Source organism: Pleurodeles waltl, chromosome 1_2, assembly GCF_031143425.1.
Source record: "Pleurodeles waltl isolate 20211129_DDA chromosome 1_2, aPleWal1.hap1.20221129, whole genome shotgun sequence".
Classification (NCBI taxonomy): domain Eukaryota; kingdom Metazoa; phylum Chordata; class Amphibia; order Caudata; family Salamandridae; genus Pleurodeles; species Pleurodeles waltl.
This window is the reverse complement of record NC_090437.1, coordinates 1,022,121,462-1,022,147,469: the sequence shown is the minus strand read 5'-3', so window position 1 is coordinate 1,022,147,469 and position 26,008 is coordinate 1,022,121,462. Positions and strand designations below refer to the sequence as shown.

The 26,008-nt window shown below is 47.4% G+C and overlaps 1 protein-coding gene across 1 annotated transcript in view; it reads right to left on the bottom strand.

Moving 5' to 3' along the window:
• Positions 1 to 26,008, bottom strand: part of PDS5A (PDS5 cohesin associated factor A) — an 831,005-nt gene that overhangs the window by 656,211 nt on the left and 148,786 nt on the right. Inside the window, exon 12 of the mRNA XM_069202018.1 lies at positions 25,238 to 25,389. Within this exon, the coding sequence (XP_069058119.1) occupies positions 25,238 to 25,389 (152 nt within the window). The remainder of the gene's footprint in view (positions 1 to 25,237; positions 25,390 to 26,008) is intronic.

The window sequence follows — 26,008 nt, the reverse complement described above, 5'->3', positions numbered from 1 at the left end:
TCCACAGCACCATAATGGCTACACTGAAAACTGGGAAGTTTGGTATCAAACTTCTCAGCACAATAAATGCACACTGATGCCAGTGTACATTTTATTGTAAAATACACCCCAGAGGGCACCTTAGAGGTGCCCCCTGAAACTTAACCAACTATCTGTGTAGGCTGACTAGTTTTAGCAGCCTGCCACAAACCGAGACATGTTGCTGGCCCCATGGGGAGAGTGCCTTTGTCACTCTGAGGCCAGTAACAAAGCCTGCACTGGGTGGAGATGCTAACACCTCCCCCAGGCAGGAATTGTCACACCTGGCGGTGAGCCTCAAAGGCTCACCTCCTTTGTGCCAACCCAGCAGGACACTCCAGCTAGTGGAGTTGCCCGCCCCCTCCGGCCAGGCCCCACTTTTTGGCGGCAAGGCCGGAGAAAATAATGAGAAAAACAAGGAGGAGTCACTGGCCAGTCAGGACAGCCCCTAAGGTGTCCTGAGCTGAAGTGACTCTAACTTTTAGAAATCCTCCATCTTGCAGATGGAGGATTCCCCCAATAGGGTTAGGATTGTGACCCCCTCCCCTTGGGAGGAGGCACAAAGAGGGTGTACCCACCCTCAGGGCTAGTAGCCATTGGCTACTAACCCCCCAGACCTAAACACGCCCTTAAATTTAGTATTTAAGGGCTACCCTGAACCCTAGAAAATTAGATTCCTGCAACTACAAGAAGAAGGACTGCCCAGCTGAAAACCCCTGCAGCGGAAGACCAGAAGACGACAACTGCCTTGGCTCCAGAAACTCACCGGCCTGTCTCCTGCCTTCCAAAGATCCTGCTCCAGCGACGCCTTCCAAAGGGACCAGCGACCTCGACATCCTCTGAGGACTGCCCCTGCTTCGAAAAGACAAGAAACTCCCGAGGACAGCGGACCTGCTCCAAGAAAAGCTGCAACTTTGTTTCCAGCAGCTTTAAAGAACCCTGCAAGCTCCCCGCAAGAAGCGTGAGACTTGCAACACTGCACCCGGCGACCCCGACTCGGCTGGTGGCGATCCAACACCTCAGGAGGGACCCCAGGACTACTCTGATACTGTGAGTACCAAAACCTGTCCCCCCTGAGCCCCCACAGCGCCGCCTGCAGAGGGAATCCCGAGGCTTCCCCTGACCGCGACTCTTTGAACCTAAAGTCCCGACGCCCGGGAGAGACCCTGCACCCGCAGCCCCCAGGACCTGAAGGACCGGACTTTCACTGGAGAAGTGACCCCAGGAGTCCCTCTCCCTTGACCAAGTGGAGGTTTCCCCGAGGAACCCCCCCCCCTTGCCTGCCTGCAGCGCTGAAGAGATCCCTAGATCACCCATTGACTTCCATTACAAACCCGACGCTTGTTTCTACACTGCACCCGGCCGCCCCCGCGCTGCTGAGGGTGAAATTTCTGTGTGGGCTTGTGTCCCCTCCGGTGCCCTACAAAACCCCCCTGGTCTGCCCTCCGAAGACGCGGGTACTTACCTGCAAGCAGACCGGAACCGGGGCACCCCCTTCTCTCCATTCTAGCCTATGTGTTTTGGGCACCGCTTTGAACTCTGCACCTGACCGGCCCTGAGCTGCTGGTGTGGTGACTTTGGGGTTGCTCTGAACCCCCAACGGTGGGCTACCTTGGACCAAGAACTAAGCCCTGTAAGTGTCTTACTTACCTGGTTAACCTAACAAATACTTACCTCCCCTAGGAACTGTGAAAATTGCACTAAGTGTCCACTTTTAAAACAGCTATTTGTGAATAACTTGAAAAGTATACATGCAATTTTGATGATTTGAAGTTCCTAAAGTACTTACCTGCAATACCTTTCGAATGAGATATTACATGTAGAATTTGAACCTGTGGTTCTTAAAATAAACTAAGAAAAGATATTTTTCTATACAAAACCTATTGGCTGGATTTGTCTCTGAGTGTGTGTACCTCATTTATTGTCTATGTGTATGTACAACAAATGCTTAACACTACTCCTTGGATAAGCCTACTGCTCGACCACACTACCACAAAATAGAGCATTAGTATTATCTCTTTTTACCACTATTTTACCTCTAAGGGGAACCCTTGGACTCTGTGCATGCTATTCCTTACTTTGAAATAGCACATACAGAGCCAACTTCCTACACCGCGTCTTCGGAGGGCAGACCAGGGGGGTTTTGTAGGGCACCGGGGGGGACACAAGTCAGCACAAAAAGTACACCCTCAGCAGCGCGGGGGCGGCCGGGTGCAGTGTGCAAACACGCGTCGGGTTTACAAGGGTTTTCAATGAGAGACCAAGGGATCTCTTCAGCGTTGCAGGCAGGCAAGAGGGGGGCTCCTCGGGGTAGCCACCACCTGGGCAAGGGAGAGGGCCTCCTGGGGGTCACTCCTGCACAGGAGTTCCGTTCCTTTAGGTGCTGGGGGCTGCGGGTGCAGGGTCTTTTCCAGCTGTCGGGAAATGGAGTTCAGGCAGTCGCGGTCAGGGGGAGCCTCGGGATTCCCTCTGCAGGCGTCGCTGTGGGGGTTCAGGGGGGACAACTTTGGTTACTCACGGTCTCGGAGTCGCTAGAGGGTCCTCCCTGAGGTGTTGGTTCTCCACCAGTCGAGTCGGGTTCGCCAGGTGCAGTGTTGCAAGTCTCACGCTTCTTGCGGGGATTTGCAGGAGTCTTTAAATCTGCTCCTTGAAACAAATTTGCAGTTCTTTTGGAGCAGTGCCGCGGTCCTCTGGAGTTTCTTGTATTTCTTGAAGCAGGGCAGTCCTCAGAGGATTCAGAGGTCGCTGGTCCCTTGGAAAGCGTAGCTGGAGCAGGTTTCTTTGGAAGGCAGGAGACAGGCCGGTAAGTCTGGGGCCAAAGCAGTTGGTGTCTTCCGTTCTTCCTCTGCAGGGGTTCTTCAGCTCAGCAGTCCTCTTCTTGTTGTAGTTTCAGGAATCTAAAGTTTTAGGTTCAGGGAAACCCTTAAATACTAAATTTAAGGGCGTGTTTAGGTCTGGGGGGTTAGTAGCCAATGGCTACTAGCCCTGAGGGTGGGTACACCCTCTTTGTGCCTCCTCCCAAGGGGAGGGGGTCACATCCCTAATCCTATTGGGGAATCCTCCATCTGCAAGATGGAGGATTTCTAAAAGTTAGAGTCACTTCAGCTCAGGAAACCTTAGGGGCTGTCCTGACTGGCCAGTGACGACTCCTTGTTATTCTCATTATTTTCTCCGGCCTTGCCGCCAAAAGTGGGGGCCGTGGCCGGAGGGGGCGGGCAACTCCACTAGCTGGAGTGTCCTGCGATGCTGGCACAAAGGGGTGAGCCTTTGAGGCTCACCGCCAGGTGTGACAGCTCCTGCCTGGGGGAGGTGTTAGCATCTCCACCCAGTGCAGGCTTTGTTACTGGCCTCAGAGTGACAAAGGCACTCTCCCCATGGGGCCAGCAACATGTCTCGGTTGTGGCAGGCTGCTGGAACCAGTCAGCCTACACAGATAGTCGGTTAAGGTTTCAGGGGGCACCTCTAAGGTGCCCTCTGGGGTGTATTTTACAATAAAATGTACACTGGCATCAGTGTGCATTTATTGTGCTGAGAAGTTTGATACCAAACTTCCCAGTTTTCAGTGTAGCCATTATGGTGCTGTGGAGTTCGTGTAAAACAGACTCCCAGACCATATACTCTTATGGCTACCCTGCACTTACAATGTCTAAGGTTTTGCTTAGACACTGTAGGGGCACAGTGCTCATGCACTGGTGCCCTCACCTATGGTATAGTGCACCCTGCCTTAGGGCTGTAAGGCCTACTAGAGGGGTGACTTATCTATACCTGCATAGGCAGTGAGGCTGGCATGGTACCCTGAGGGGAGTGCCATGTCGACTTACTCGTTTTGTTCTCACCAGCACACACAAGCTGGCAAGCAGTGTGTCTGTGCTGAGTGAGGGGTCTCCAGGGTGGCATAAGACATGCTGCAGCCCTTAGAGACCTTCCTTGGCATCAGGGCCCTTGGTACCAGGGGTACCACCTACAAGGGACTTATCTGGATGCCAGGGTGTGCCAATTGTGGATACAAAAGTACAGGTTAGGGAAAGAACACTGGTGCTGGGGCCTGGTTAGCAGGCCTCAGCACACTTTCAATTCAAAACATAGTATCAGCAAAGGCAAAAAGTCAGGGGGTAACCATGCCAAGGGGCATTTCCTTACAACAACATATTGAGTTTGTATCCACTGATTGCCACTCTGCGAAGGTCAGTGCGCAATAGATGAATGAGAAAGTGTCAAATGCGGAATCAAAACTTTGCAGGGTGAGGTCTCCACACAAACAGATGGTGGAATTGAAAGCAGCGGCAGCTGAGTTGGACAGTATGGCGTAGGATGCAGAGGGCCTCTCTCGTCACAACAATGTTCGGCTTACCAGAAAGATCGGAGTGGGCCTCTGTATAGTCATTCATTGAAAATTGGGTGCAGACTGTACGTGAAACACCAGGCCTTTCCAGTCTGTTTGCCTCCTAGGGCGATCGTAGTGAAAATACTGAAATATCAAGATCGTGATTGCCTCCTGCGGGTGGCAAGGGAGCAGGAGATCCCCCTTTATGAAAACTTTAAGATAGCCGTTTATCCAGATTACACAAAGTAGGTTCAAGAACGTTGCAAGTCCTTTTTTGCTGTCAAACATAAACTAAGATGCATTTGCATTAAATGACCCTGTATTCAGCCTGGCTGAAAGTCATACTACATGACAAGGCTCTTTTTTTTGATAGACCAGAGGAAGTATGTGAATGGCTCGAGATACGATATGATTCCACTGTGGGTGGACCAGAAGGCCCGGGAAAGAAGTCATGGGCCACGAGATCTGGAAGAGGGTCAACCTGCTCAGGTACAAAGAATAAAAATGTCACTCCTCTGGGTCCGCAACAACTGCATATTGGGGAGGATGGAGACATGCATCTTACTACAGAGACTCAACTGCCCAGTGCAGTGACTCCTCTGAGTTCATGGAGGGCTCGCCCCTACTGATTTCAAGTACAGCGGCGGAAGTGGTACCAGATACTTTGGCACACTGTGATGGGTTACTGCTCTAGTCCCCTTATTCATTTGTTCATGTTGGGTTTCCTGATTTCTGAAAATGTGGGGACCACTCATTGGGGTGGGTGGCTGACTGTGGACAGCTAAGGCCTAATTGGGACCGGCCCTAGCGATTGTGGAATATGGTCCCACAGCATTGATTGACCAACTTGGCAGGGTCAGATGAGGCTTTGGTGATTGCTGGCAGGTTGTTATGATAATAAGCCGGGGGAGTACTGTATTATTTTGCTTAGTATATACTGACAGACTGTATGATATGCATGGCTGGGGGAGCTCAGTAGGTATCGGTTGGTCATTGTTGGTTGGGGGGGTGGTAGGGGGTGTCCCTGGCGCACACAGGGGTTGGGCTACAATAGTCTTGCAGTTACACATTGTTTGCCCGCGGGTGGGAGGTTGTAATGTCTGCAAATGTCTAGTTAAGTTTTGTTTATGTTGTTCTGGTTACTACAGCTGGGTATGGCCACTGGACGGGACAGGAAGGAGGGTGATAGCTACTGAAAACACCACCTAGATGAGGTGTAGTGACTACAAGATACTCACCTGGAATGTCCTTTGTCTGGGAACCTAAAGAAGCAGTATAGAGTTTTGTCACTACTTAAAAAGCACAGTATTGATATTGCGTGCCTCCAAGAAACACATCTTGATGACGCTGGGTTATCTAAACTAGCAAAACAAATGGAGGGGAAAAATATACCACTCTTCATGAACAACATATGCTTGAGGTACTCTGGTTTGGATCGCACCTAGGCTCCCGTTTTCCCTCACTTTTCTGGAGGCTGACATGAATGGTAGATATATATTCCTGCAGGGCAAACTAGATGGTAGGGAGGTATCTTTACTGAATAAACTACGCTCTCAATAAGGACGACTCAGCCTTTTTATGCCGTGAAGGACCTTTTTGCTACCACCACTGACACACCCATATTTTGTTTGGGGGATCTTAATTGTTGTAGGAAGTTGGCTCTGTATGCACTATTTCAAAGTAAGGAATTTTATGCACAGAGTCCAAGGGTTCCCCTTAGAGGTAAGATAGTGGCAAAAAGAGATAATACTAATGCTCTATTTTGTGGTAGTGTGGTCGAGCAGTAGGCTTATCAAAGGAGTAGTGTTAAGCATTTGTTGTACATACACACAGGCAATAAATGAGGAACACACACTCAGAGACAAATCCAGCCAATAGGTTTTGTTATAGAAAAATCTCTTTTCTTAGTTTATTTTAAGAACCACAGGTTCAAATTCTACATGTAATATCTCATTTGAAAGGTATTGCAGATAAGTACTTTAGGAACTTTGAATAATTACAGTAGCATATATACTTTTTACATAAAACACAATAAGCTGTTTTAAAAGTGGACACAGTGCAATTTTCACAGTTCCTGGGGGAGGTAAAGTATGGTTAGGTTTCACAGGTAAGTAAGTCACTTACAGGTTTCAGTTTTTGGTCCAAGGTAGCCAACCGTTGGGGGTTCAGAGCAACCCCAAAGTCACCACACCAGCAGCTCAGGGCCGGTCAGGTGCAGAGGTCAAAGAGGTGCCCAAAACACATAGGCTTCAATGGAGAGAAGGGGGTGCCCCGGTTCCAGTCTGCCAGCAGGTAAGTACCCGCGTCTTCGGAGGGCAGACCAGAGGGGTTTTGTAGGGCACCGGGGGGGACACAAGTCAGCACAAAAAGTACACCCTCAGCAGCGCGGGGGCGGACGGGTGCAGTGTGCAAACAAGCGTTGGGTTCTCTGTAGATTTCAATGGGAGACCAAGGGGTCTCTTCAGCGGTGCAGGCAGGCAAGGGGGGGGCTCCTCGGGGTAGCCACCACCTGGGCAAGGGAGAGGGCCTCCTGGGGGTCACTCCTGCACAGAAGATCCGATCCTTCAGGTGCTGGGGGCTGCGGGTGCAGGGTCTTTTCCAGCCGTCGGGACTTTAGGTTCAGGCAGTCGCGGTCAGGGGGAGCCTCGGGATTCCCTCTGCAGGCGTCGCTGTGGGGGCTCAGGGGGGACAACTTTGGTTACTCACGGACTCAGAGTCGCCGGAGGCTCCTCCCTGAGGTGTTGGTTCTCCACCAGTCGAGTCGGGGTCGCCGGGTGCAGTGTTGCAAGTCTCCCGCTTCTTACGGGGAGTTGCAGGGGTCTTTCAATCTGCTCCTCTGTAACAAAGTTGCAGTTTTTTTGGAGCAGTGCCGCTGTCCTCGGGAGTTTCTTGTCTTTCTTGAAGCAGGGCAGTCCTCAGAGGATTCAGAGGTCGCTGGTCCCTTGGAAAGCGTCGCTAGAGCAGGTTTCTTTGGAAGGCAGGAGACAGGCCGGTAAGACTGGGGCCAAAGCAGTTGGTGTCTTCTGTTCTCCTTCTGAAGGGGTTTTTCAGCTCAGCAGTCTTCTTCTTGTAGTTTCAGGAATCTAAATTCTTAGGTTCAGGGGAGCCCTTAAATACTAAATTTAAGGGCGTGTTTAGGTCTAGGGGGTTAGTAGCCAATGGCTACTAGCCCCGAGGGTGGGTACACCCTCTTTGTGCCTCCTCCCAAGGGGAGGGGGTCACATCCCTAATCCTATTGGGGAATCCTCCATCTGCAAGATGGAGGATTTCTAAAAGTTAGAGTCACTTCAGCTCAGGACACCTTAGGGGCTGTCCTGACTGGCCAGTGACTCCTCCTTGTTATTCTCATTATTTTCTCCGGCCTTGCCGCCAAAAGTGGGGGCCGTGGCCGGAGGGGGCGGGCAACTCCACTAGCTGGAGTGTCCTGCGGTGCTGGAACAAAGGGGTGAGCCTTTGAGGCTCACCGCCAGGTGCGACAGCTCCTGCCTGGGGGAGGTGTTAGCATCTCCACCCAGTGCAGGCTTTGTTACTGGCCTCAGAGTGACAAAGGCACTCTACCCATGGGGCCAGCAACATGTCTCGGTTGTGGCAGGCTGCTGGAACCAGTCAGCCTACACAGATAGTCGGTTAAGGTTTCAGGGGGCACCTCTAAGGTGTCCTCTGGGGTGTATTTTACAATAAAATGTACACTGGCATCAGTGTGCATTTATTGTGCTGAGAAGTTTGATACCAAACTTCCCAGTTTTCAGTGTAGCCATTATGGTGCTGTGGAGTTCGTGTAAAACAGACTCCCAGACCATATACTCTTATGGCTAACCTGCACTTACAATGTCTAAGGTATTGCTTAGACACTGTAGGGGCACAGTGCTCATGCACTGGTGCCCTCACCTATGGTATAGTGCACCCTGCCTTAGGGCTGTAAGGCCTGCTAGAGGGGTGACTTATCTATACCTGCGACGGCTGTTTAGAGAATCCAGAGGCTCCCCCTGACTGCGACTGCCTGTAACAAGGGACCTGACGCCTAGGCCAAGTACTGCACCCACAGCCCCCAGGACCAGAAGGAACTTACCTTCAGTGCAGGAGTGACCCCCAGGCGACCCTCTGCCTAGCCCAGGTGGTGACTGGCTGAAAAGCACCCCCCGCCATGCCCTGCCTGCACCACTAGAGTCTCCCCCCCTCCCCCCCACCCCCCTGGGGACCCACCATTGAAACTAATACAAAACCAGACGCCTGCTTTGTACACTGTGGCGCTGAGGGTGTTTTTTGTGTGCCTACTTGTGTCCCTCCCCAGTGCTCTACAAAACCCCCCTGGTTTGCCCCCGATGACACGGGTACTTACCTACTGGCAGACTGGAACCGGAGCACCCCTGTTCTCCATAGGCACCTATGTGTTTTGGGCACCTATTTGACCTCTGCACCTGACCCACCCTGAGCTGCTGGAGTGGTAACTTTGGGGTTGCCCTGAACCCCCAACGGTGGGCTGCCTATGCCCAGGAACTGAGACTTGTAAGTGTCTTACTTACCTCACAAATTAACCAATACCTACCTCCCTCAGGAACTGCTGATTTTTGCACTGTCTACTTTTAAAATAGCTTATTGCCATCTTCACAAAAACTGTATTTGTTATTGCTCTAATTCAAAGTTCCTAACTTACCTGTGTCGAGTACCTTGCATTTTATGTATTTACTTCAAATCTTGAACCTGTGGTTCTAAAAATAAAATTAAGAAAATATATTTTTCTATATAAAAACTATTGGCCTGGAGTAAGTGAGTGTGTTCCTCATTTACTGCCTGTGTGTGTACAACAAATGCTTAACACTACCCTCTGATAAGCCTACTGCTCGACCACACTACCACAAAATAGAGCATTGAAATTATCTAATTTTGTCACTATCTAACCTCTAAGGGGAACCCTTGGACTCTGTGCACCCTATCTCTTACTTTGAGCTAGTATATACAGAGCCAACTTCCTACAGATGCCTTCTCCTTGCATCGGGGTCAATTCCTGTAATAGGAAGGGCTGGCAGGTGTGCACATGAAACATGATTAACTTTTGCTGCTGCACCCAAAGCAATACACACATTGGGGGTCCTCCTTACATGTGGCGCGGGTAGTCACCCTGTATAAAGCCAAGCGTTCAGATGTTATCGGCCCAACACCACAGGCACAGCTTGGACCAGAAACTGATCACCCCGTTATCAGAGAGTGAATGGGCTCAAGTAAATGCTCTTACACTGTCTCTTGTATTGTCTGTTTTAAATTAGTCCTTTATAACTTCCTTCATAGAACCTATGTTACTCCCAGAGGGCTGCATGCTCTGACACTTGTCCAAGGTGCAAAGTGAGGCAGCTGGTTTCTTGCATTTCGCTTCGCACTAAGACAGTACGGGACTTCTGGGATCAAGGGACCACAGAAGCGCAAAGGATAGGGGGTTTGAAGTTTGATCAGACACCCAAGAGGGGGGGATTCTGCTGCGCATCCTAAAGATGCGGATGGACTGACTACAAAACTGTCAATGTTTTCTACTGTACAATGGAATCACCAGCGTTTACCCGTTGACTTCTCTATGTGACACCGAATGACACAGCTATATGTTTTTGATAAAATATACAAAGTAAAAAAAAAAAAAAAATGTACACTTGTGATCAGAAATAGGCATAAATAGAAAACAGTGCTATGGCAATAGGTAATTCTGACCCTAGGGGGATTCCAAACCGTATACTAAAAAAAGGGAATGCAAATGCAGAACCCCCACCTAGGTAAGTGGAATCTGTGGAGCGGAACTGGAGGAACTAGGAACCCCACAAGGCAGGTACCACAGTGCGCACCAGCGGCCAGAAAGAAAGGAGTAAGTTACAGGATTTTCCCCCAAACCACCCAAAATAACTAAAAAGATGATAATGCACCACCCAGACAAGACCGCAAGAAACCAGCAGTGAATCCTGAAGAAGGAAGATTTGAAAAAGAAGGGGACAAAGTCCAGAACTCATAGAAGTGGCAGGAGCCACTACCGACCCGTCTGAGGTTGCAGGAGTTGGTCAACGGTAGGACGAAGATGGTCAGGAATGCATCCCTGTAGTCTGTGAGGATCCTGGAGGATGCAGTCAAAGTCCCACGCCAGATGGAAGACTGCAGTCTGTCTGTGGCATGGAAAAGCCCCAACAAGCCTTGGCAAACACAAGAGACTAAAAGACTAAAAGTGGAGCTGCCAGGGGCCAGCAAGGTCCAGGGGGACTCAACCTACGGACGGGAGTCTCAGGGGGCCCTCAGAAATGCAGAATTACACAGAAGAGACAGCCCTCACAGAAGACCCACTGGAAGAAGTCGTAGAGGAGCCCACGCAACACAACTGAAGAAGGGTCTCATGCCGCAGAAGAAGCATGCAGAGGGCTGTGCGTTGCAAGGACGAGTGCTGGCGCTACACGGAGCCTGACCATTCCTTGGAAAAGATGCCAACAGCTGCAAGAGACGCAGTGCACAGGGTACTGTCCTGCGTGGGAAGGCAAGGGCTTACCTTCACCAAAGTTGGACAGCTGGCAGAGAGGACCAAGGGTACCACTCCAGACCACCACTAGTGACATAGGATCCACGCAGCTCAGGATGAGAGGAGATCCAGGCAGCCGGTCGTCGTTGCTGTTGGTGCCTGCGGATGCAGGAGAGTGACTCCTTCACTCCAAGGGAGATTCCTTCTTACTTCTTGTGCAGGCTGAAGACTTGCTGCCAGAGGATGAACAGCCATAAAAATGTTGCAGTTGCTGGAAGGAGCCAGAGAAACAATGTTGCAGGGCGAAGTTGTCGCTATTGCTGTAGATGGGAGGTTCCTGGGGAGTCCAGTTGTGGTTCCAGAGGCCAGAAGTAAATTGTGCAGAGGAGTCCTGCTGGAATCCTGCCTGTCGAATCTGAGGACTCACCCAAGAGGGAGATCCTAAATAGCCCTGGAAGGGGGACTGATCACCTAGCCAGGTGACCACCTATCAGGAGGGGACACTGACGTCACCTGTCTGACCTGGCCACATAGATGCTCCAGAGGCCTCTGCCCATCTTGAATTCAAGATGGCAGAATCAAGGAGTCCTCTGGAGGAGCTCTGTGCACCACCCCTGGGGTGGTGATGGACAGGGGAGTGGTCACTCCACTTTCCATTGTCCAGATTCATGCCAGAGCAGGGTTTTCTGGGCAGTCCAGCTGCTGCCACCCTCACGCAGGTTTCTGCCCTCCTGCTGCTTGATCTGATCAAGCCTAGGAATGGAAAACAAAGGATTTCCTTTGGGAGAGGGAAGTAACACCCTCTAACGTTGTAAAAAGGTGTGACTGGCTTGGGAGGGGTAGCATGCCCAAGCCACTGATTTTGCTTTGAAGGGCACATTTAGTGCCCTCCGTGCATAAACGACACAGACAGTTCTGGACTTGGTCACCTCTTTCGACAGGTCTTAAGCTTCGGGTTTCCACTGATGGCTGCTCTGGGTGTCTTTTTCTTCTTTTCATCCTTTGGGGTAGATTTGTGGAAATCCAGTCTTTTACTCCCTCACTTCTGGTCGCTGGGAGGTACTGCATTACTTACCTGTGTGGTTTCCTAGTACTCCCAACTCCCCTTTACATGAATTACTTACCTAGGTGGGGGCTCTATGTTCACATTCCACTTTTAGTATATGGTTTGGACTCCCCCTTGGGCTACTATTGCATATTGCTATTTTACACTGGTTTCTAACCTTTTTAAGCCTCTTACTATCTTTTGTGAAGTCACAGGATTGAGTGACTCCTCCTCTTAGTCATAGTGCGCATGGACATCGAATCCTTTGTTAGATTGTTTTACCGCAAAAGGGTGTAGGAAGGAGTGATAGAAAGAATGTAAATGTGCTATGAAAGTAATAAGTAAATAAGATGTCCATGCAAAAGTAAATCTATATACATATGTACAAATAAACTGCAACGACTACAGGCTTCCTGGGAGTAGCGAGGGTGCACTACATGTCACGAGCAGATGTACACTAGGTAAGTGACATTCTCCGTTCGATGGCATGTGTAGCTGCAGATACCCATGCTATGCAGAGACTAAAAACCAGTTGCTATCACCAAAAAGAAGCAGTGGCTAGCCTGTTGGAGTTGTTTGAAATAATGTTTTTAGGACAGTTTTACCAACATTGGCCTCTTGCTTTGAAAATACATCCACACAGTAATGCTTTGTAAATGTATGTGGAGTGGATCATATGGCGGCTTTGCGTATGTCTGCCATTGGTATGTTTCCTAAAAATACCATAGAAGCACCTTTCTTCCTAGTAGAATGATTTTTAGGTGTTATCAAAAGTTGTCGTTTTGCCTTAATGTAACAAGTTTGAATACATTTAACAATCCATCTAGCTAATCCTTGTTTAGAGATAGGATTGCCTTTATGTGGTTGTTGAAAGGCAATGAAAAGCTGTTTAGTTTTTCAAAATTCTTTTGTTTTATCCACAGTACATTAGAATTCTTTTAATATGAAGAGTGTGAAGGGCTTTTTCAGTAGTTGATTCTGGCTGTGGGAAGAAGACAGGCAATTCCACTGTTTGGTTTATGTGAAATGGGGATACAACCTTTGGCAAAAATGTTGGATTAGTTCTAAGAACAAATATATGCTTGTGTACTTGGAAGAAGGGTTGCTCGAGAGTGGATGCCTGTATTTCACTACTGTTTAATGAAGTAATTGCTACTAAGAAAGCAAGTTAGAAGTTAAATCTCACACGAATGCATGGGTTCAAATGGTGGGCCCATTAGTCTTGTGAGTACAATATTTAGATTCCAAGCAGGAACTGGTGGGGTTCTCTGTGGAATATGTTTTAGTCCTTCCATGAAGGCTTTAATAACTGGAACTCTAAAGAGAGGTATGTTGTATAGTTTGCAAGTATGCTGATATGGCATTAAGATGAATTTTAATAGATGAGAAAGCTAAATTTGCCTTTTGTACATGAAGTAGATAGCATACAATATCTTGAATTGATGCTGCGAGTCAATATTTTTAGATTGACAGTAATAAACAAAACATTTCCACTTGTTAGCATAGCATTATCTAGTTGTAGGTTTGCGTGCTTGTTTGAGAACTTCCATACATTCTAACAGAAGTTGCAAGTATCCCAAATTCTATGACTTAAGGAGCCAAATCGCTAAGTTGAGAGCGTTGGAATTGGGATGTCTGATTTGTCCTTCGTTTTGTTTTGTTTTAACAAATCCGGTTTGTTGGGAAGTTTGCAGTGAGTTACTACTGACAGATCTAAGAGTATTGTGTACCAATGTTGTCGTGCCCAGGTGGGGGCTATGAGTATCATGGTCAGAGAGGTGTGACACAGTTTGTTCAACAGAAATGGAAGGTGGGGGTGCGCGGGGGTGGGAGTGAGTAAATATCCCGGACCAGTTGATCCGTAGAGCATTGCCCTTGCACAGAGGGTGTGGGTGTCTGGATGCGAACTTTTGGCATTTTACGTTTTTGCTTTTTGCGGATAGGTCTATTTCAGGTCCCCCCTCCAATTCTGAAAGTACTGTTGAAGTACCTGAGAGTGAATCTCCTATTCATCCTGGGATGTATTCTGTAAGTTAATGTGACTGTGAATTGCCCATTTCCAAATTGTTTAGGCCAGTGGTTCCCAACCTGTGGTCTGGCGACCCCTGGGGGTCCGTGAAGCCTCTTCAGGGGGTCCGCGACTGCTCAGAAAATTAAATATCATCATCAGATAAGGTCCCCAGCTTTCAATAATGATTCAGTGGGGATCCCCGGGTTCCAGTAATGATAAAGTGGGGGTCCACAGAAGTCAAAAGGTTAGGAACCACTGATTTAGGCTAGAAGGGAGAGTGGAGATGAATGTGTTTGCCTTGTTTCTGCAGATAATACATGGTTGTCATATTGTTTGTTTTTATCAAGCCACTCTGGTGTTTGAGAAGGGGTTGAAACACTGAGGGCAAGGAACACAGGTAATAGTTCTAAATGTTTTGAATCCCATTCCCCTTGTACGGTAAGGTTGTTGTGATGAGCTCCCCAAACTATCATTGATGCATCTGTTGTCGTGGTCTGAGGCACAAGGTCCTGAAATGACCGCCCCTTCATTAAATTTCTGTGATTCTACCATTGAATGGACTTGTGCGTTTGGCGGTCTACCAACACTAGATCTTGCAACTGACCCTGTGCTTGAGACCATTGTTGTGAGAGGCACTGTTGTAGTGTTCTCATATTTAGTCTTGCAGCGGTGCTATTGCTATGCAGGATGCCATCATTCCCAATAGTACATGATACATCTTACAGTGTATTGTTGATTTGATTGCATTTGTGGTATGAGGTTTTGGAAAGCTTGTATCCTTTATGGATTTGGATAGGCTAAGCCTTTTGTATACTGAGAATAGCACCTAGGTAAGGTTGAACCTGTGCTGGCTGAAGATAAGATTTTTGGTAATTGATAGTGAACTCTAATGTATGTAGGATTTCTATTATGTATTGAGTGTGTCGTTGACATTGTATAATATTGCTTGATTTTATTAGCCAATTGTCTAGATAAGGAAAGACATGTATGTGTTGTCTTCTTAGGTAAGCTGCTACTACCGCTAGACATTTTGTGAATACTCTTGGAACAATTGTTATGCCGAATAGTGTTTTCCGGTTATCACAAACCTTAGGTACTTTCTGTCAGCTGGATGTATGGGGACATGAAAATATGCATCTTTGAGATCTAATGCAGTCATGCATTCTTGTTTTTGTAGAAGAGGAATGACGTCCTGCAGAGTTGCCATGTGAAAGCGTTCTGAGAGGATATATAGATTTAGTGGTCCGAGATTTAGATTGGGTCTGAGAGTGCCATCCTTTTTGGGACTGAGGAAGTATAGTGAGTATACACCTGTTCTGTGTTGAGATTTTGGAACTAACTCTATTGCCTCTTAGTAGTAGCAATTGTACTTCTTTTTGTAATAGAACGTTGTGTTCTGGGGTCAGCCTGTGATAATGAGGAGGAATGTTTGGAGGGGTAGAAATCAATTCTAGGCAATAACCATTGTGGATAATTGAAAGTTCCCATTGGTCTGTGGTGATATTTTGCCATTGGGTATGGAATTGCTGCAGTCTGTCCCCACCCTTCACACAGGAGAGGGTTGTGGTATGCTTATAAAGTCACTGTTTTAATGGAGTAGTGAAGCTTTTTGATGCCTGAAATTTGCCTCTGAAATGTTGGCCTCCATAGGAGTCTCTAATTCCCCCCCCCACTCTGGGTATTGTTGTTGGCCTTGTTTATTGTTGGTTGGGAGGTAGAAACATCTGTAGATTGGGGCTTGAATCCTCCTCTAAATGGTTGCTTACGGAAGGAGCCTCTATAAGGTGTTGTGTATAGGGCTCACATTGCTTTAGCAGTGTCTGAATCTTTCCTGAGTTTCTCGATTGCTGTAGGTGCAGGCTTATATTTTTTATCTATGTGTGGTGTTAAAATACTAGCCTTAACAGGTTCCTTAAATATATCGTCTGCATGCCAGACAACATTGGTAGGCACTGGTAACGTGAATGTGTGGAGGATAGCGTATTAAAAAGGAAATCTTCTAATGGCTCATTATGCGTAAGTACCCTGTGGTACGCAGCTGCCCTAGAGATGACCTGTGTGTATGCAGTTGTATACTCTGGTGGCGAAGGCTTTGAAGGATAGAGGTCTGGGTCATTAGTTGGTACATGATTTGGATCATACAGATCCCTAGGATCAATTGTAACGCCATGCGAATAAGTGTGAGTGACTTGGTGAAGTTAATGGTGGTGGGCTAACAGGTGGTGGTAAAAAAAAAGTTGTGGCGAATATGGTGTAGAGTTTTGCAAGCATAATGGCTTCTCCATTCTTTTAAAAATCTTTGCTGGTGGTAAAGCAGTATCAAGATGTTCCTAAAAAGCCAACTTTCTTTTTTCTTGTGGAGAAGGTGCAGCAACGATCCTCCCAGTCTATTTGTGGATATGAATCCTTGACTGCTTTTCATCCTTGATTTCAAGAATAGGTTGAATTTCAGAGTCTTCAGAAATATATACTGATGTTTTTGGCGATTTAGAGGACTGTTCATCAAACGTCTATGAGCTCTGCTTTAATTGGCTCGAAAGTCCTTGTTCTTCTGTGTCTCCATACTTTTTCGGCTCCGAAGTTGGCAATTTTTTCGGTCCCGAAAATACAGCATGTTGTTTCGGCTCAGAGGCAGGACGTCGGCTCGGTTTGGAAGTGGAGCTTTTGGTAGATTTGCTCGACTCCGGTATTGAAGTTGGTGTGGCCTTTTTCAGCACCGAACCCGAAGGTCGGTCGTAGATTATTTTCTTTCAGGTTGAACCATGGCTCTCTGGCAGTGGTGCACCCAAGGCCTTTGATGTTTTTTTAGGAGTGGGCATAGGGGCAGTTGTATTCACCCGGAGTGATGAGTTGGCTATACTCCTCTGCGTCTTCTTTGGTGTCCTGAATGAAAGCTGCCGTCTGGGCCTGTTCTTCCTCAACGGTGTTGATGTATTCTGTAGTCTTCAACGCCATTTCCAGTCTCCTGGCTCTCCGGTCAACAGTGTTTTCTTGGATCGGAAGAACCAACAGGCTTCACAGTCTTCTTCTCGTGGTCAGGAGAGAGACACAGATTACATACCACGTTTGTCTGTGTACAGAAATTTTGCTTGGCATCGAGGACAGAATCGGAATGGAGTCCGATCCATCAGGCTTTGGCGTGGTAGGCCTGAACAGGCCCGAGCTGGGTGCTCGCACCCAAAAGGGCGTAATTTGGTTTTCAACTATCGGCTCAACTATAGATGGAAACGAGATCGAAACAATACCGACAGTGGAAGAAAGTTATATAGAGTTTCCGAATTGAAAATCTCAGAGCAAGAGGAAACACGCCCGAACCAGACAGCGGAAAGAAAACAATCTAACAAAGGATTCGATGCCCATGTGCACTATGACCAAGAGGAGGAGTCAATCGATCCTGTGACTCCACAAAAGACTTCTTCAAAGAAAAACAACTTGTAACACTCCGAGCCCAACACTAGATGGCGGAAGCTATGCATAGCATGTGTATCTGCAGCTACATATGCCATTGAGTGAGAGAGTGAGAGCGTGAGAGCGTGTGTGTGTGTGTGTGTGTGTGTGTGTGTGTGTGTGTGTGTGTATATTTGCTTACCTCCCATTGAAGGGTTACCTCTCTGGTATTTTCTGATACTGTGTTCCAAACATAAAGTATCTTTATTTTTGTACAACTAAGTTTTTTCTTACTTGTGTGTAAGTACTGTGTGACTGTAGTGGTATTGCATGATCATTGCATGCCTCCTAGATAAGCCTTGGCTGCTCATCCACAGCTACCTCTAGAGAGCTTGGCTTGTAGACACTGCCTACACTTTACTGAGAGGGGATACCTGGACCCGTTATAAAAGGTGTCAGTACCATAGGTACCCACCACACACCAGGTTAGCTACCTACAGCTCCAGAGTGTCAGTCCTCAGATTCGTCGAGCAAGACTCTACAAAGGTACTGTCTGCAAGACTCTTCCGCTCCTGGCTACCGGAACCACTGCTAGTCTGCCTTAGGAACTAAAACAAGACAGTTTCCAGTTGGGAGGGCTCCCACTGCAACATCGTTTCTCCAGCTGCTGCAAGATTTCTGCAACATCCGTGGCTGTGCATCCTCCAGGGTCACAAGGACTCTGTATCAAGAAGCAAAAAGCAATCTCTCTTGGAGTGAAGGAGCCAATCCCATGCATCTGCTGGCACCTTAAGAAGACAATGACTGACTGGGAGACCCTGCTGCCCATGGACATCTGATGGCTCCACAACACAAGTGGCGGTTCCGTGGCCCTCTCCAGTTCCTATTGGTCTTCTGACCAACTTGGGAGACTGTGGGCCTTTGATGCAGCCACTAGAACGGAACCCCTGTGCACATCAACTGTTGCTCTTACCAAGGCTTGTTGGCTCTTCCTCCAGGAGATCTTCAAGCTCCAAGAAGCCCAAACCTCCAGCACTCTACACCTCCAAGTTCAGCTTCCACTTTTCAACTCCAGCGTCAAGGGACTCCTGCTTTGCTGTGCTGCTGAGGCCCCTGTTGAGTCTGCTGCCATTGGCTCACTCGCAGGGGCTTCAACAATTCCTGCAGCTTTCCTTCCTGCTGAGGACCAACACTGACTCCCCTTCAAGGGTCGAGTTTCCTGGACACTGCTGGTCCACAAAAACCTGCAAACTTTATGCAACTTCTTCATGCATTGGCCACTGCTTGTTGGTGGTCCTGCTGACCACTGACACTCCTGCAATCCGGCGACCAACGTGGGACAGCTCATGGGCCACTCCAAGGATCTTCCCGCATCCCCTGGACTCCGCAGCTGGACTCCTTCCGTCCCCGACCTGCAGGAACTTCACTTCTAGGAGAGTGGATATTGCCTACCAGCACTGCCTGGATACTGTCCTCGTCCTTTTCAAGTTCTTCTCATCCGGAATCCATTGACCGGGTCCGCAGGTCACAACAGCAACTGGACAACAGAGGCTCCCTTTGATTTCAACAAAGTTTTCTGATGTCACTTCACTCCTATGCACCTGAGCTCCCTGGTGTAGGTACTACTCTTCTCTGGGTACCCAAAGAAGAGGGCACTAGCCAACGTTCCTTGTGCCAACTGGTTTCCTTGGTGTCCTCTGGGAATGGTCCTGAATCCTGAAAATTCTAACAGCAACGGTCCTGTGTTAAGCCTATGGGACAACCAGCTCGATTTTATCTCTGCTCCAGGGCACCTGTGAGATTTCTGATACTTACCTCTGGTAACTGCTTACTCCCCCCAGCCCTTGGGATTCTAACACACTTAATTTGGATGGGCAAATCTATTTTTATATCACTTTCTTAGTACATTGTTTGGCATCCTCATAGGGGTCTATGTATTCCTATGCTTTTTCAGTTTGTTTTCAAGTACATATTTTGTGTAGAGATATACCAACGTTAGTGTTCTAATAAAGAATACTATATTTTTGTAACACTTGGTGTAGGTCTTTCTTGTGTGATAATCAATGACTGACTACTGTGGTATTGTAAGTGCTTTACATTCCTCCTTGATAAGCCTAAGCTGCTGGCCATAACTACCCCTAGAGAGCTTTGGTTATCTAAGCAATAAAACACTAACACCAAGGGTTGCCTGGACTCAGTATAGGGTGCCACATCATACGTTTACACCATAAACTGAGCCAGTCTCCTAAACAGGTAAGCAGTGGTGGGATAAAACACTTGCACTGCTTTATCACTTGGTCAGTGATTTTCCACAAGAAAGATCGCTATTGACTGTTAGGTACATACTGTACTGGTAACATTGTTACTTTTAAACTTTGGCTTGGGAAGTCAGAGGTCTAGCATTGCCCTTTCTCCAAACTTCTTAAACGTTTAGAACTCTAAAGAAGGTAAGGCACATACAAACACTATTCTAACACCATGGCTTTAGTAGAGGGAGCTGACCAGACTCCAGAGTCTAACTATGGGGTTCTTAAGTTCCAGGAAGTTAGGACCCCTGTGTGCAGCTGAGAAACTCGAGAGGTATCAATCCTACAAAATCTACTCTCTTAGAGATGCTCATCCAGGATGACATCCAGAACCCTAACAGGGAGAGAGAGATGGGGAGGGAGAACCACCAGTGCTGGACAAGGGGAAACCTGGTACATCCTATGGCTACAGTGGACAGGATCATGATGATTTTAAAGAGACCCTTGAAACCTACAGGGGGCAGTATTAGTAGTACTAAGAGGGGGGGGGGCTTGTAGTAGCAGACTCTTTCTCCCTCTGGGGTGGTGAGAAAGGTTCCTAGAGGAGTAGATCCACCTCATCTTCCCTTACCACAGCATCTACCATCGTCTGCTGGGTTCATCCACTCTAGTTCAGAATGGAGATGCTTAGATAGAGGGTTCAGCTAAGGCTTGAGAAAGCCAAACTCAAGTTGAAAAAGCAGCAGCTAGCGCAAGAGGGACGCCTTAGAGATAAAGAGGGAAAGGAAAATTGGGGTTAGAAACCCATGGTGGCAGCATCAGAGTCCAAAGTCAGAGAAGACACCTTTGAGTTGAGTAATTTCAGCAAGATAGTTCCTCCTTACAAGTCTGGGGCTGACTTCCATAAGTGGATTACTGCTTTAGAGAAGGCCTGTAAAGTCTAACAGTTCCCTCGGGGCAGTGGGCAGCTATCATGTGGCTCTCGTTTGCGGACAAAGGCAGGGACAAACTTTTGGCACTTAGAGAAGAGGACACAGAAAACTACCAAGTCTTGAAAGAAGCTCTGATTGATGGGTTTTGGCTCACCACGGAGTATAGGTTTAAGTTCAGGGAAACTCAGAAGGAGTCCTCTCAAGACTGGGTATACTTTGTAGACTGTGCATCTAAAGCTCTGAAAGGCTGGTTACATGGCAGTAATGTGCATGACTATGAAGGACTGTACAATCTGATCATGACAGAGCACATCCTTATTAGCAATGTGTGAAACTGCACCAATACCGGGTGGACTTTGATCTGACCTCTCCTCAAGAATTGGGAAAGAAGGCAGACAAATGGTTTTGCACTAGGGTGGGTAAGAAAACCAATGGTGGGAGAAGAAGAATGCTTCTAAGTCCAAGGAAAAGGATGGGGAAAACCTAAAAATAAGAAGAAAATCTTAAACAGGTCCCCATAATTCTTCTGGGGGTGGGTCTAATTCCTCCTTCTCTTCTAGTAAGAAAGCCTGGTGCTTTTGGGTAAGGAAATGTGCCATAGGAGAGGTGATAGCAACTGTTTTAAGAAAAGCACCAAGAGTACTACTACTAACCCCCCCCCCCCGAGTAATAGCACCAGTAGTATTACCACAACCAAGGGTGTAGCTGGGTTCACCCTTGGGTACTGCAGTGGACAGTGGCCTAGTCAGAGAAACCACTGAGGCTGTCCTAATATCAGAGGATGGCACTGACCTTGCCACTTTGGCTGCCTGGTCTCCCAATATGAGGACGTACAGGCAGCATCCCCTCAATGGTATGGAGGCAGAGGCTTACAGGGACACAGGCACATCAGTAAGTGCCACCCCATGGCAGACGTTAATTTTAGCGGGGACTTACGGGACCTAAGAAAATTATAGTGCCCTCATCTAATACTGTAGAATGTCTTATGGGCAATGATTTGGAGACTTCAGCCTGGGCTGAAGTGGAGTTAAAGGCCCATGACACAATGCTGAGCATCCCTAAGAGTTTCTTTGTGGCTACAAGAGAACAGGTCAGGGCACAGGGAGAACAAGGAGCACTGGAGCCTGGTATAACGGCCCAGACAGCTCCCAAGAAGAGAAAAAGGAAGGGTAAAAAGTTACCCTATACCCAGACCTCATGTGAGGATCAGTCTCCTCAGAGAGATGATCTTGTCCCTTGTGAGGAGCCTGCACCAGAGGAGCTTGGCCTTGACAAGAGCTCTCGGTTATAAAGGCACCCTCCAGGGAGGAATTGAGCCTTGAGCATAAGTCCTGCCCCTCTCGAAAGCCTCAGTAAGCAGGCTGCTGCAGAAGAGGCAGGGGCTATTAGTGCATCCCACAGGATGTACTGTGAGAATGGTCTCCTTTACTGAGGTGAGGGACCCCAAGCCTGGTGCTACCAGGAGGTTCGTCATACCTCAGAATTTTAGGTATTTTCTTGTTGAGCATAGCACATGACACTCCCCATGCAGGGCATCTTGGGCAAAGCAAGACTATGGACAGACTTGTCCCACGCTTTCACTGGCCCCACATGTCTGAAGACACCAAGGAGTTTTGTTATTCCTGGGTCACCTGCCAAACCAGTGGCGAGTCAAGTGGCACTACAAAGGCCCCCTTGATCCCACTACCTGTGGTTGGGGTTCCCGTTGAGATCATGTGGAATCAATATTGATGGTCCTCCTGGCCCTCCTACAGCATCTGGGAACAGATTTATTCTGGTGGAGGACCATGCCACCAGGTACCCAGGGGCCATTCCCCTTAGAATAACTACAGCTCCTGCAGCGGCCAAGGCCCTCCTGGAAATCTTTTCCAGGGTAGGCTTCCCTAAGGAGGTTGTATCCGACAGAGATGCAATCTCGAAGCAATGTGTAAGGAATGTGGTGAAACCTACAAAATCACCATTCCTTATCATCCACAAGGAAATTGGTTGGTTGAAAGATTCAACAAAACCCTTAAAGGTATGATCATGGGCCTCTCAGAAAAACTCAGGAGATGGAATGTCCTACTACCTTACCTTTTTTTTCCCTACGGAGAGGTTTTACAAAGGGAGTGGTTTACAGCCCATTTGAGCTTCTGTTTGGGGATCCAGTTAGGGGTCCTCTCTGCCTTCTAAAGGAGGGATGGGAGCAACCTTCAAACTCCCCTCCCCCTAACAAGACAGTTGACTATGTGCTACACCTATGTTCTCGCATGACAGAGTACATGAAGAATGCCATCAAAAACCTCGAATCCCGCCAGAAGCTGCAAAAGTCTGTGCTGACTGTTTGGTCACTGCGTTGAAGGAATATCTTGCACGCTGATCCCAGTTTCTGAATTCGATATGGAGACTGGAATCGAGAAGTCCTCTTCCTCCACTGCCGATGCCTCATGCAGCTCTTCACGTTGTTAGACGTCCTAGAGATCAAAGATTTCTGGTGTCTCCTTTAATTATTTCCACTGCATTTCCTTACATACTACTACTTGTCGTGGAGGGTGGCTACACTCTCTGTGCCTCCTCCCTGAGGTGATGCGGGCACATCCCTATTCTTATTGGGGGAAACCTCCAATCTCAAGATGGACGATTTCTAAAGGCAGGGGTCACCTCAGTTCAGGGCACCTTAGCTCCTTGTTTTCCTCATTATCTCCTCCAGCCTTGCTGCCAAAAGTGGGGGCAGTGGCCAGAGGGGCAGGCATTCCCGCTAGCTGGGATGCCCTGGGGTGCTGTAACAAAAAGCATGAGCCTTTGAGGCTCACCGCCAGGTGTTAGTTCCTGCAGGGGGAGGTGAGAAGCACCTCCACCCAGTACAGGCTTTGTTCTTGGCCACAGAGTGACAAAGACACTCACCCCCTGTGGCCAGAAACTTGTCTGGTTGTTGCAGGCTGGCAGAAACTGGTCAGTCTAGCACTAGGAGTCGGACTGGCATTCAGGGGGCATCTCTAAGATGCCCTCTGGGCGTATTTTACAATAAATCCAACACTGGCATCAGTGTGCATTTATTGTGCTGAGAAGTTAGATACCAAACTTCCCGGATTTCAGTGTAGCCATTATGGGACTGTGGAGTTCGTGACTGACAGACTCCCAGACCATATACTCTTTATGGCTACCCTGCACTTACAAAGTCTAAGGTTTTGCTTAGACACTGTAGGGACATAGTGCTCATGTACTTATGCCCTCACCTGTGGTATAGTGCACCCTGCCTTAGGGCTGTAAGGCCTGCTAGAGGGGTGACTTACCTATTCCACAGGCAGTGTGAAGTGGGCATGGCACTCTGCGGGGAGTGCCATGTCGACTTAGTCATTTTCTCCCACCAGCACACATAAGCTGTGAGGCAGTGTGCATAGGTGAGTGAGGGGGTCCCCAGGGTGGTATAAGATATGCTGCAGCCCTTAGAGACCTTCCCTGGCCACAGGGTCCTTGGTACCAGGGGTATCATTTACAAGGGACTTATCTGTGTGCCAGGGCTGTGCCAATTGTGAGAACAAAGGTACAGTTTAGGGAAAGAACACTGGTGTTGGGGCCTGGTTAGCCTGGATAGAATCACTGATTATCTGAATCAAAACTAGCAGGCCTTCATAAATCACTTACGGAAAGTCTTATTGTCTGTCTTTGGGCACGTCATTTTCAAAGCACCAAATGCATTCTTGAAAGGCACAGTTATATCTGCGCAGGACAGCAGAGACACTAGCGGAGTTGTTCTCACCATGCCACACCTTTTCCTGCCATTAGTGCAAGCCTCTAAGCTCTTACTGTCTGGTGGAGTAGAGTCCTCTGACTTAGTCATGTTGCTTTTGAACATCCAATACAGTGAAGAAATCTGGTTTTGAATGTTGTTCTCAATTTCCTTAGTTTTTCAGCAATCTAGAGCTGCAACTTTGATTGTAGTGTAGATGAGAAATCTTTTCCATGTCAGTCCCTTGAACTCAGTTGAAAGTGTTAAGAGCACACGCAGGAAATCCAGGCTGCAGAGCATTCATAATTACAGAGAGCAACCTATGATTGGTTTCAAAATAAATACTGCATTTGGAGGCTCCTCTGGCTAAAGCATCTTTAAATGAGGTTATGTCATCCACTGGTGAAAATCGCGAATGAGAAAAGTGGTGAAGATGCAGTGTATAAAGTCGACATGGAGTCAGAAAATGAAAAGTCAGGGTTTCTTACTTTTTGCTGGGACAGCATCGGCCTGCAGCCCAGATCAGGAATCTGTGGCAGTGAGGGCCCAGTGCTATAGGCCACAGTTATAGGCCAGCAGAGTCTGCAATTTTTTATGTTTAAATTTCAGTGGTACCTACCTAGGAGGATCCTGCGCTCTGCACAGAGCCAACTGTTAACAATACTCAGATTCGCAAGGGTAGGATGAGGAGTCAGGTCTACTGTACATGTCACATCCAAACTTTAGAATTCACTCCTCCGCTATCACTCAGAACTAGATAATCAAGGGAGGTGAAGGGGAGGGTGTTGAGGGCTTTTGTTCCCTCAGCAGGAGTACAATATGGCTGTAATAAAGGAGGATTTTCTGCAGGATTAACAAACTGCAACCACCATATTGGCTGGTCAGACCACATTCCATGTTGTACTCATTTTAATGTAGTCTCCATAAATTACTTACAGTAGATTATATTAGTGACTATGTCAAGTAGTGTGATCCTTCATAAGTACACGTTTACACATGTTGAACACATACCCCCAGCAAGTCCTTAAAACAATATAAAGAACCTAGCACAATCTCTAGGGGAAAAAGAAAACTGGCTTACTTGTCATCTATGCTGTTTTGGTAGTATATATGCAACAATTTATCCTTTATCCAGCTCACTTTCTCACCAGCATCCTTTCCTGCTTCAGCATGCAGGCAATACTTCTTATACAACTGGGCAAGACCCATCATAGCTTCTTTTCGGACCCGCCACTTAAGACATAAAATAGAGAGGCAAAAGAAAATTAGTTTTTAAAGTAGTAGCACTATCACATTAGACACCCTACAAAAAATGACAAGTTGCAACATTAGCTTAGGAAGTAATGTGATTAATAACAGAAAGAAAAGCTTTCTGTACCTTCATGAACCTTCTAAAGATGTATACTTTATCTCCATGTAATGTTTTAGATCAGATCATTTAAGGACATTGACTGCAAAGTAGTGTCACTGGACTGAGTCCCAGTCAAATTTGTTTTCTGATTCATCCAACAGTTCAGCCTTCAAAACTATCTGACCTATTTATTAGGTTTGTCAGTGAAACCTAACAGACATTATGTTGCAAAATAAGAAATAGACCATTATTTGAATTTACTATTAAGTCTATAGACTCTTTCTAATAATTAACACAAGAGTATCTTAATAACCTATCAGCAGGACCAGAAGCTTCTTTTAAAGATGTTGTAATAAAGAGCTTTGAGAGTCAGTAAAGCATAGGTGTTCTAGTGATATAAACAAGAAGGCAAGCCATGAAATAAGCAAGCATAGCATACTGACAAAAATAGTCAGCAGTGGTTTGACCCAAAGCCCTCTGTAAGTATTGGTATAGCAGTGA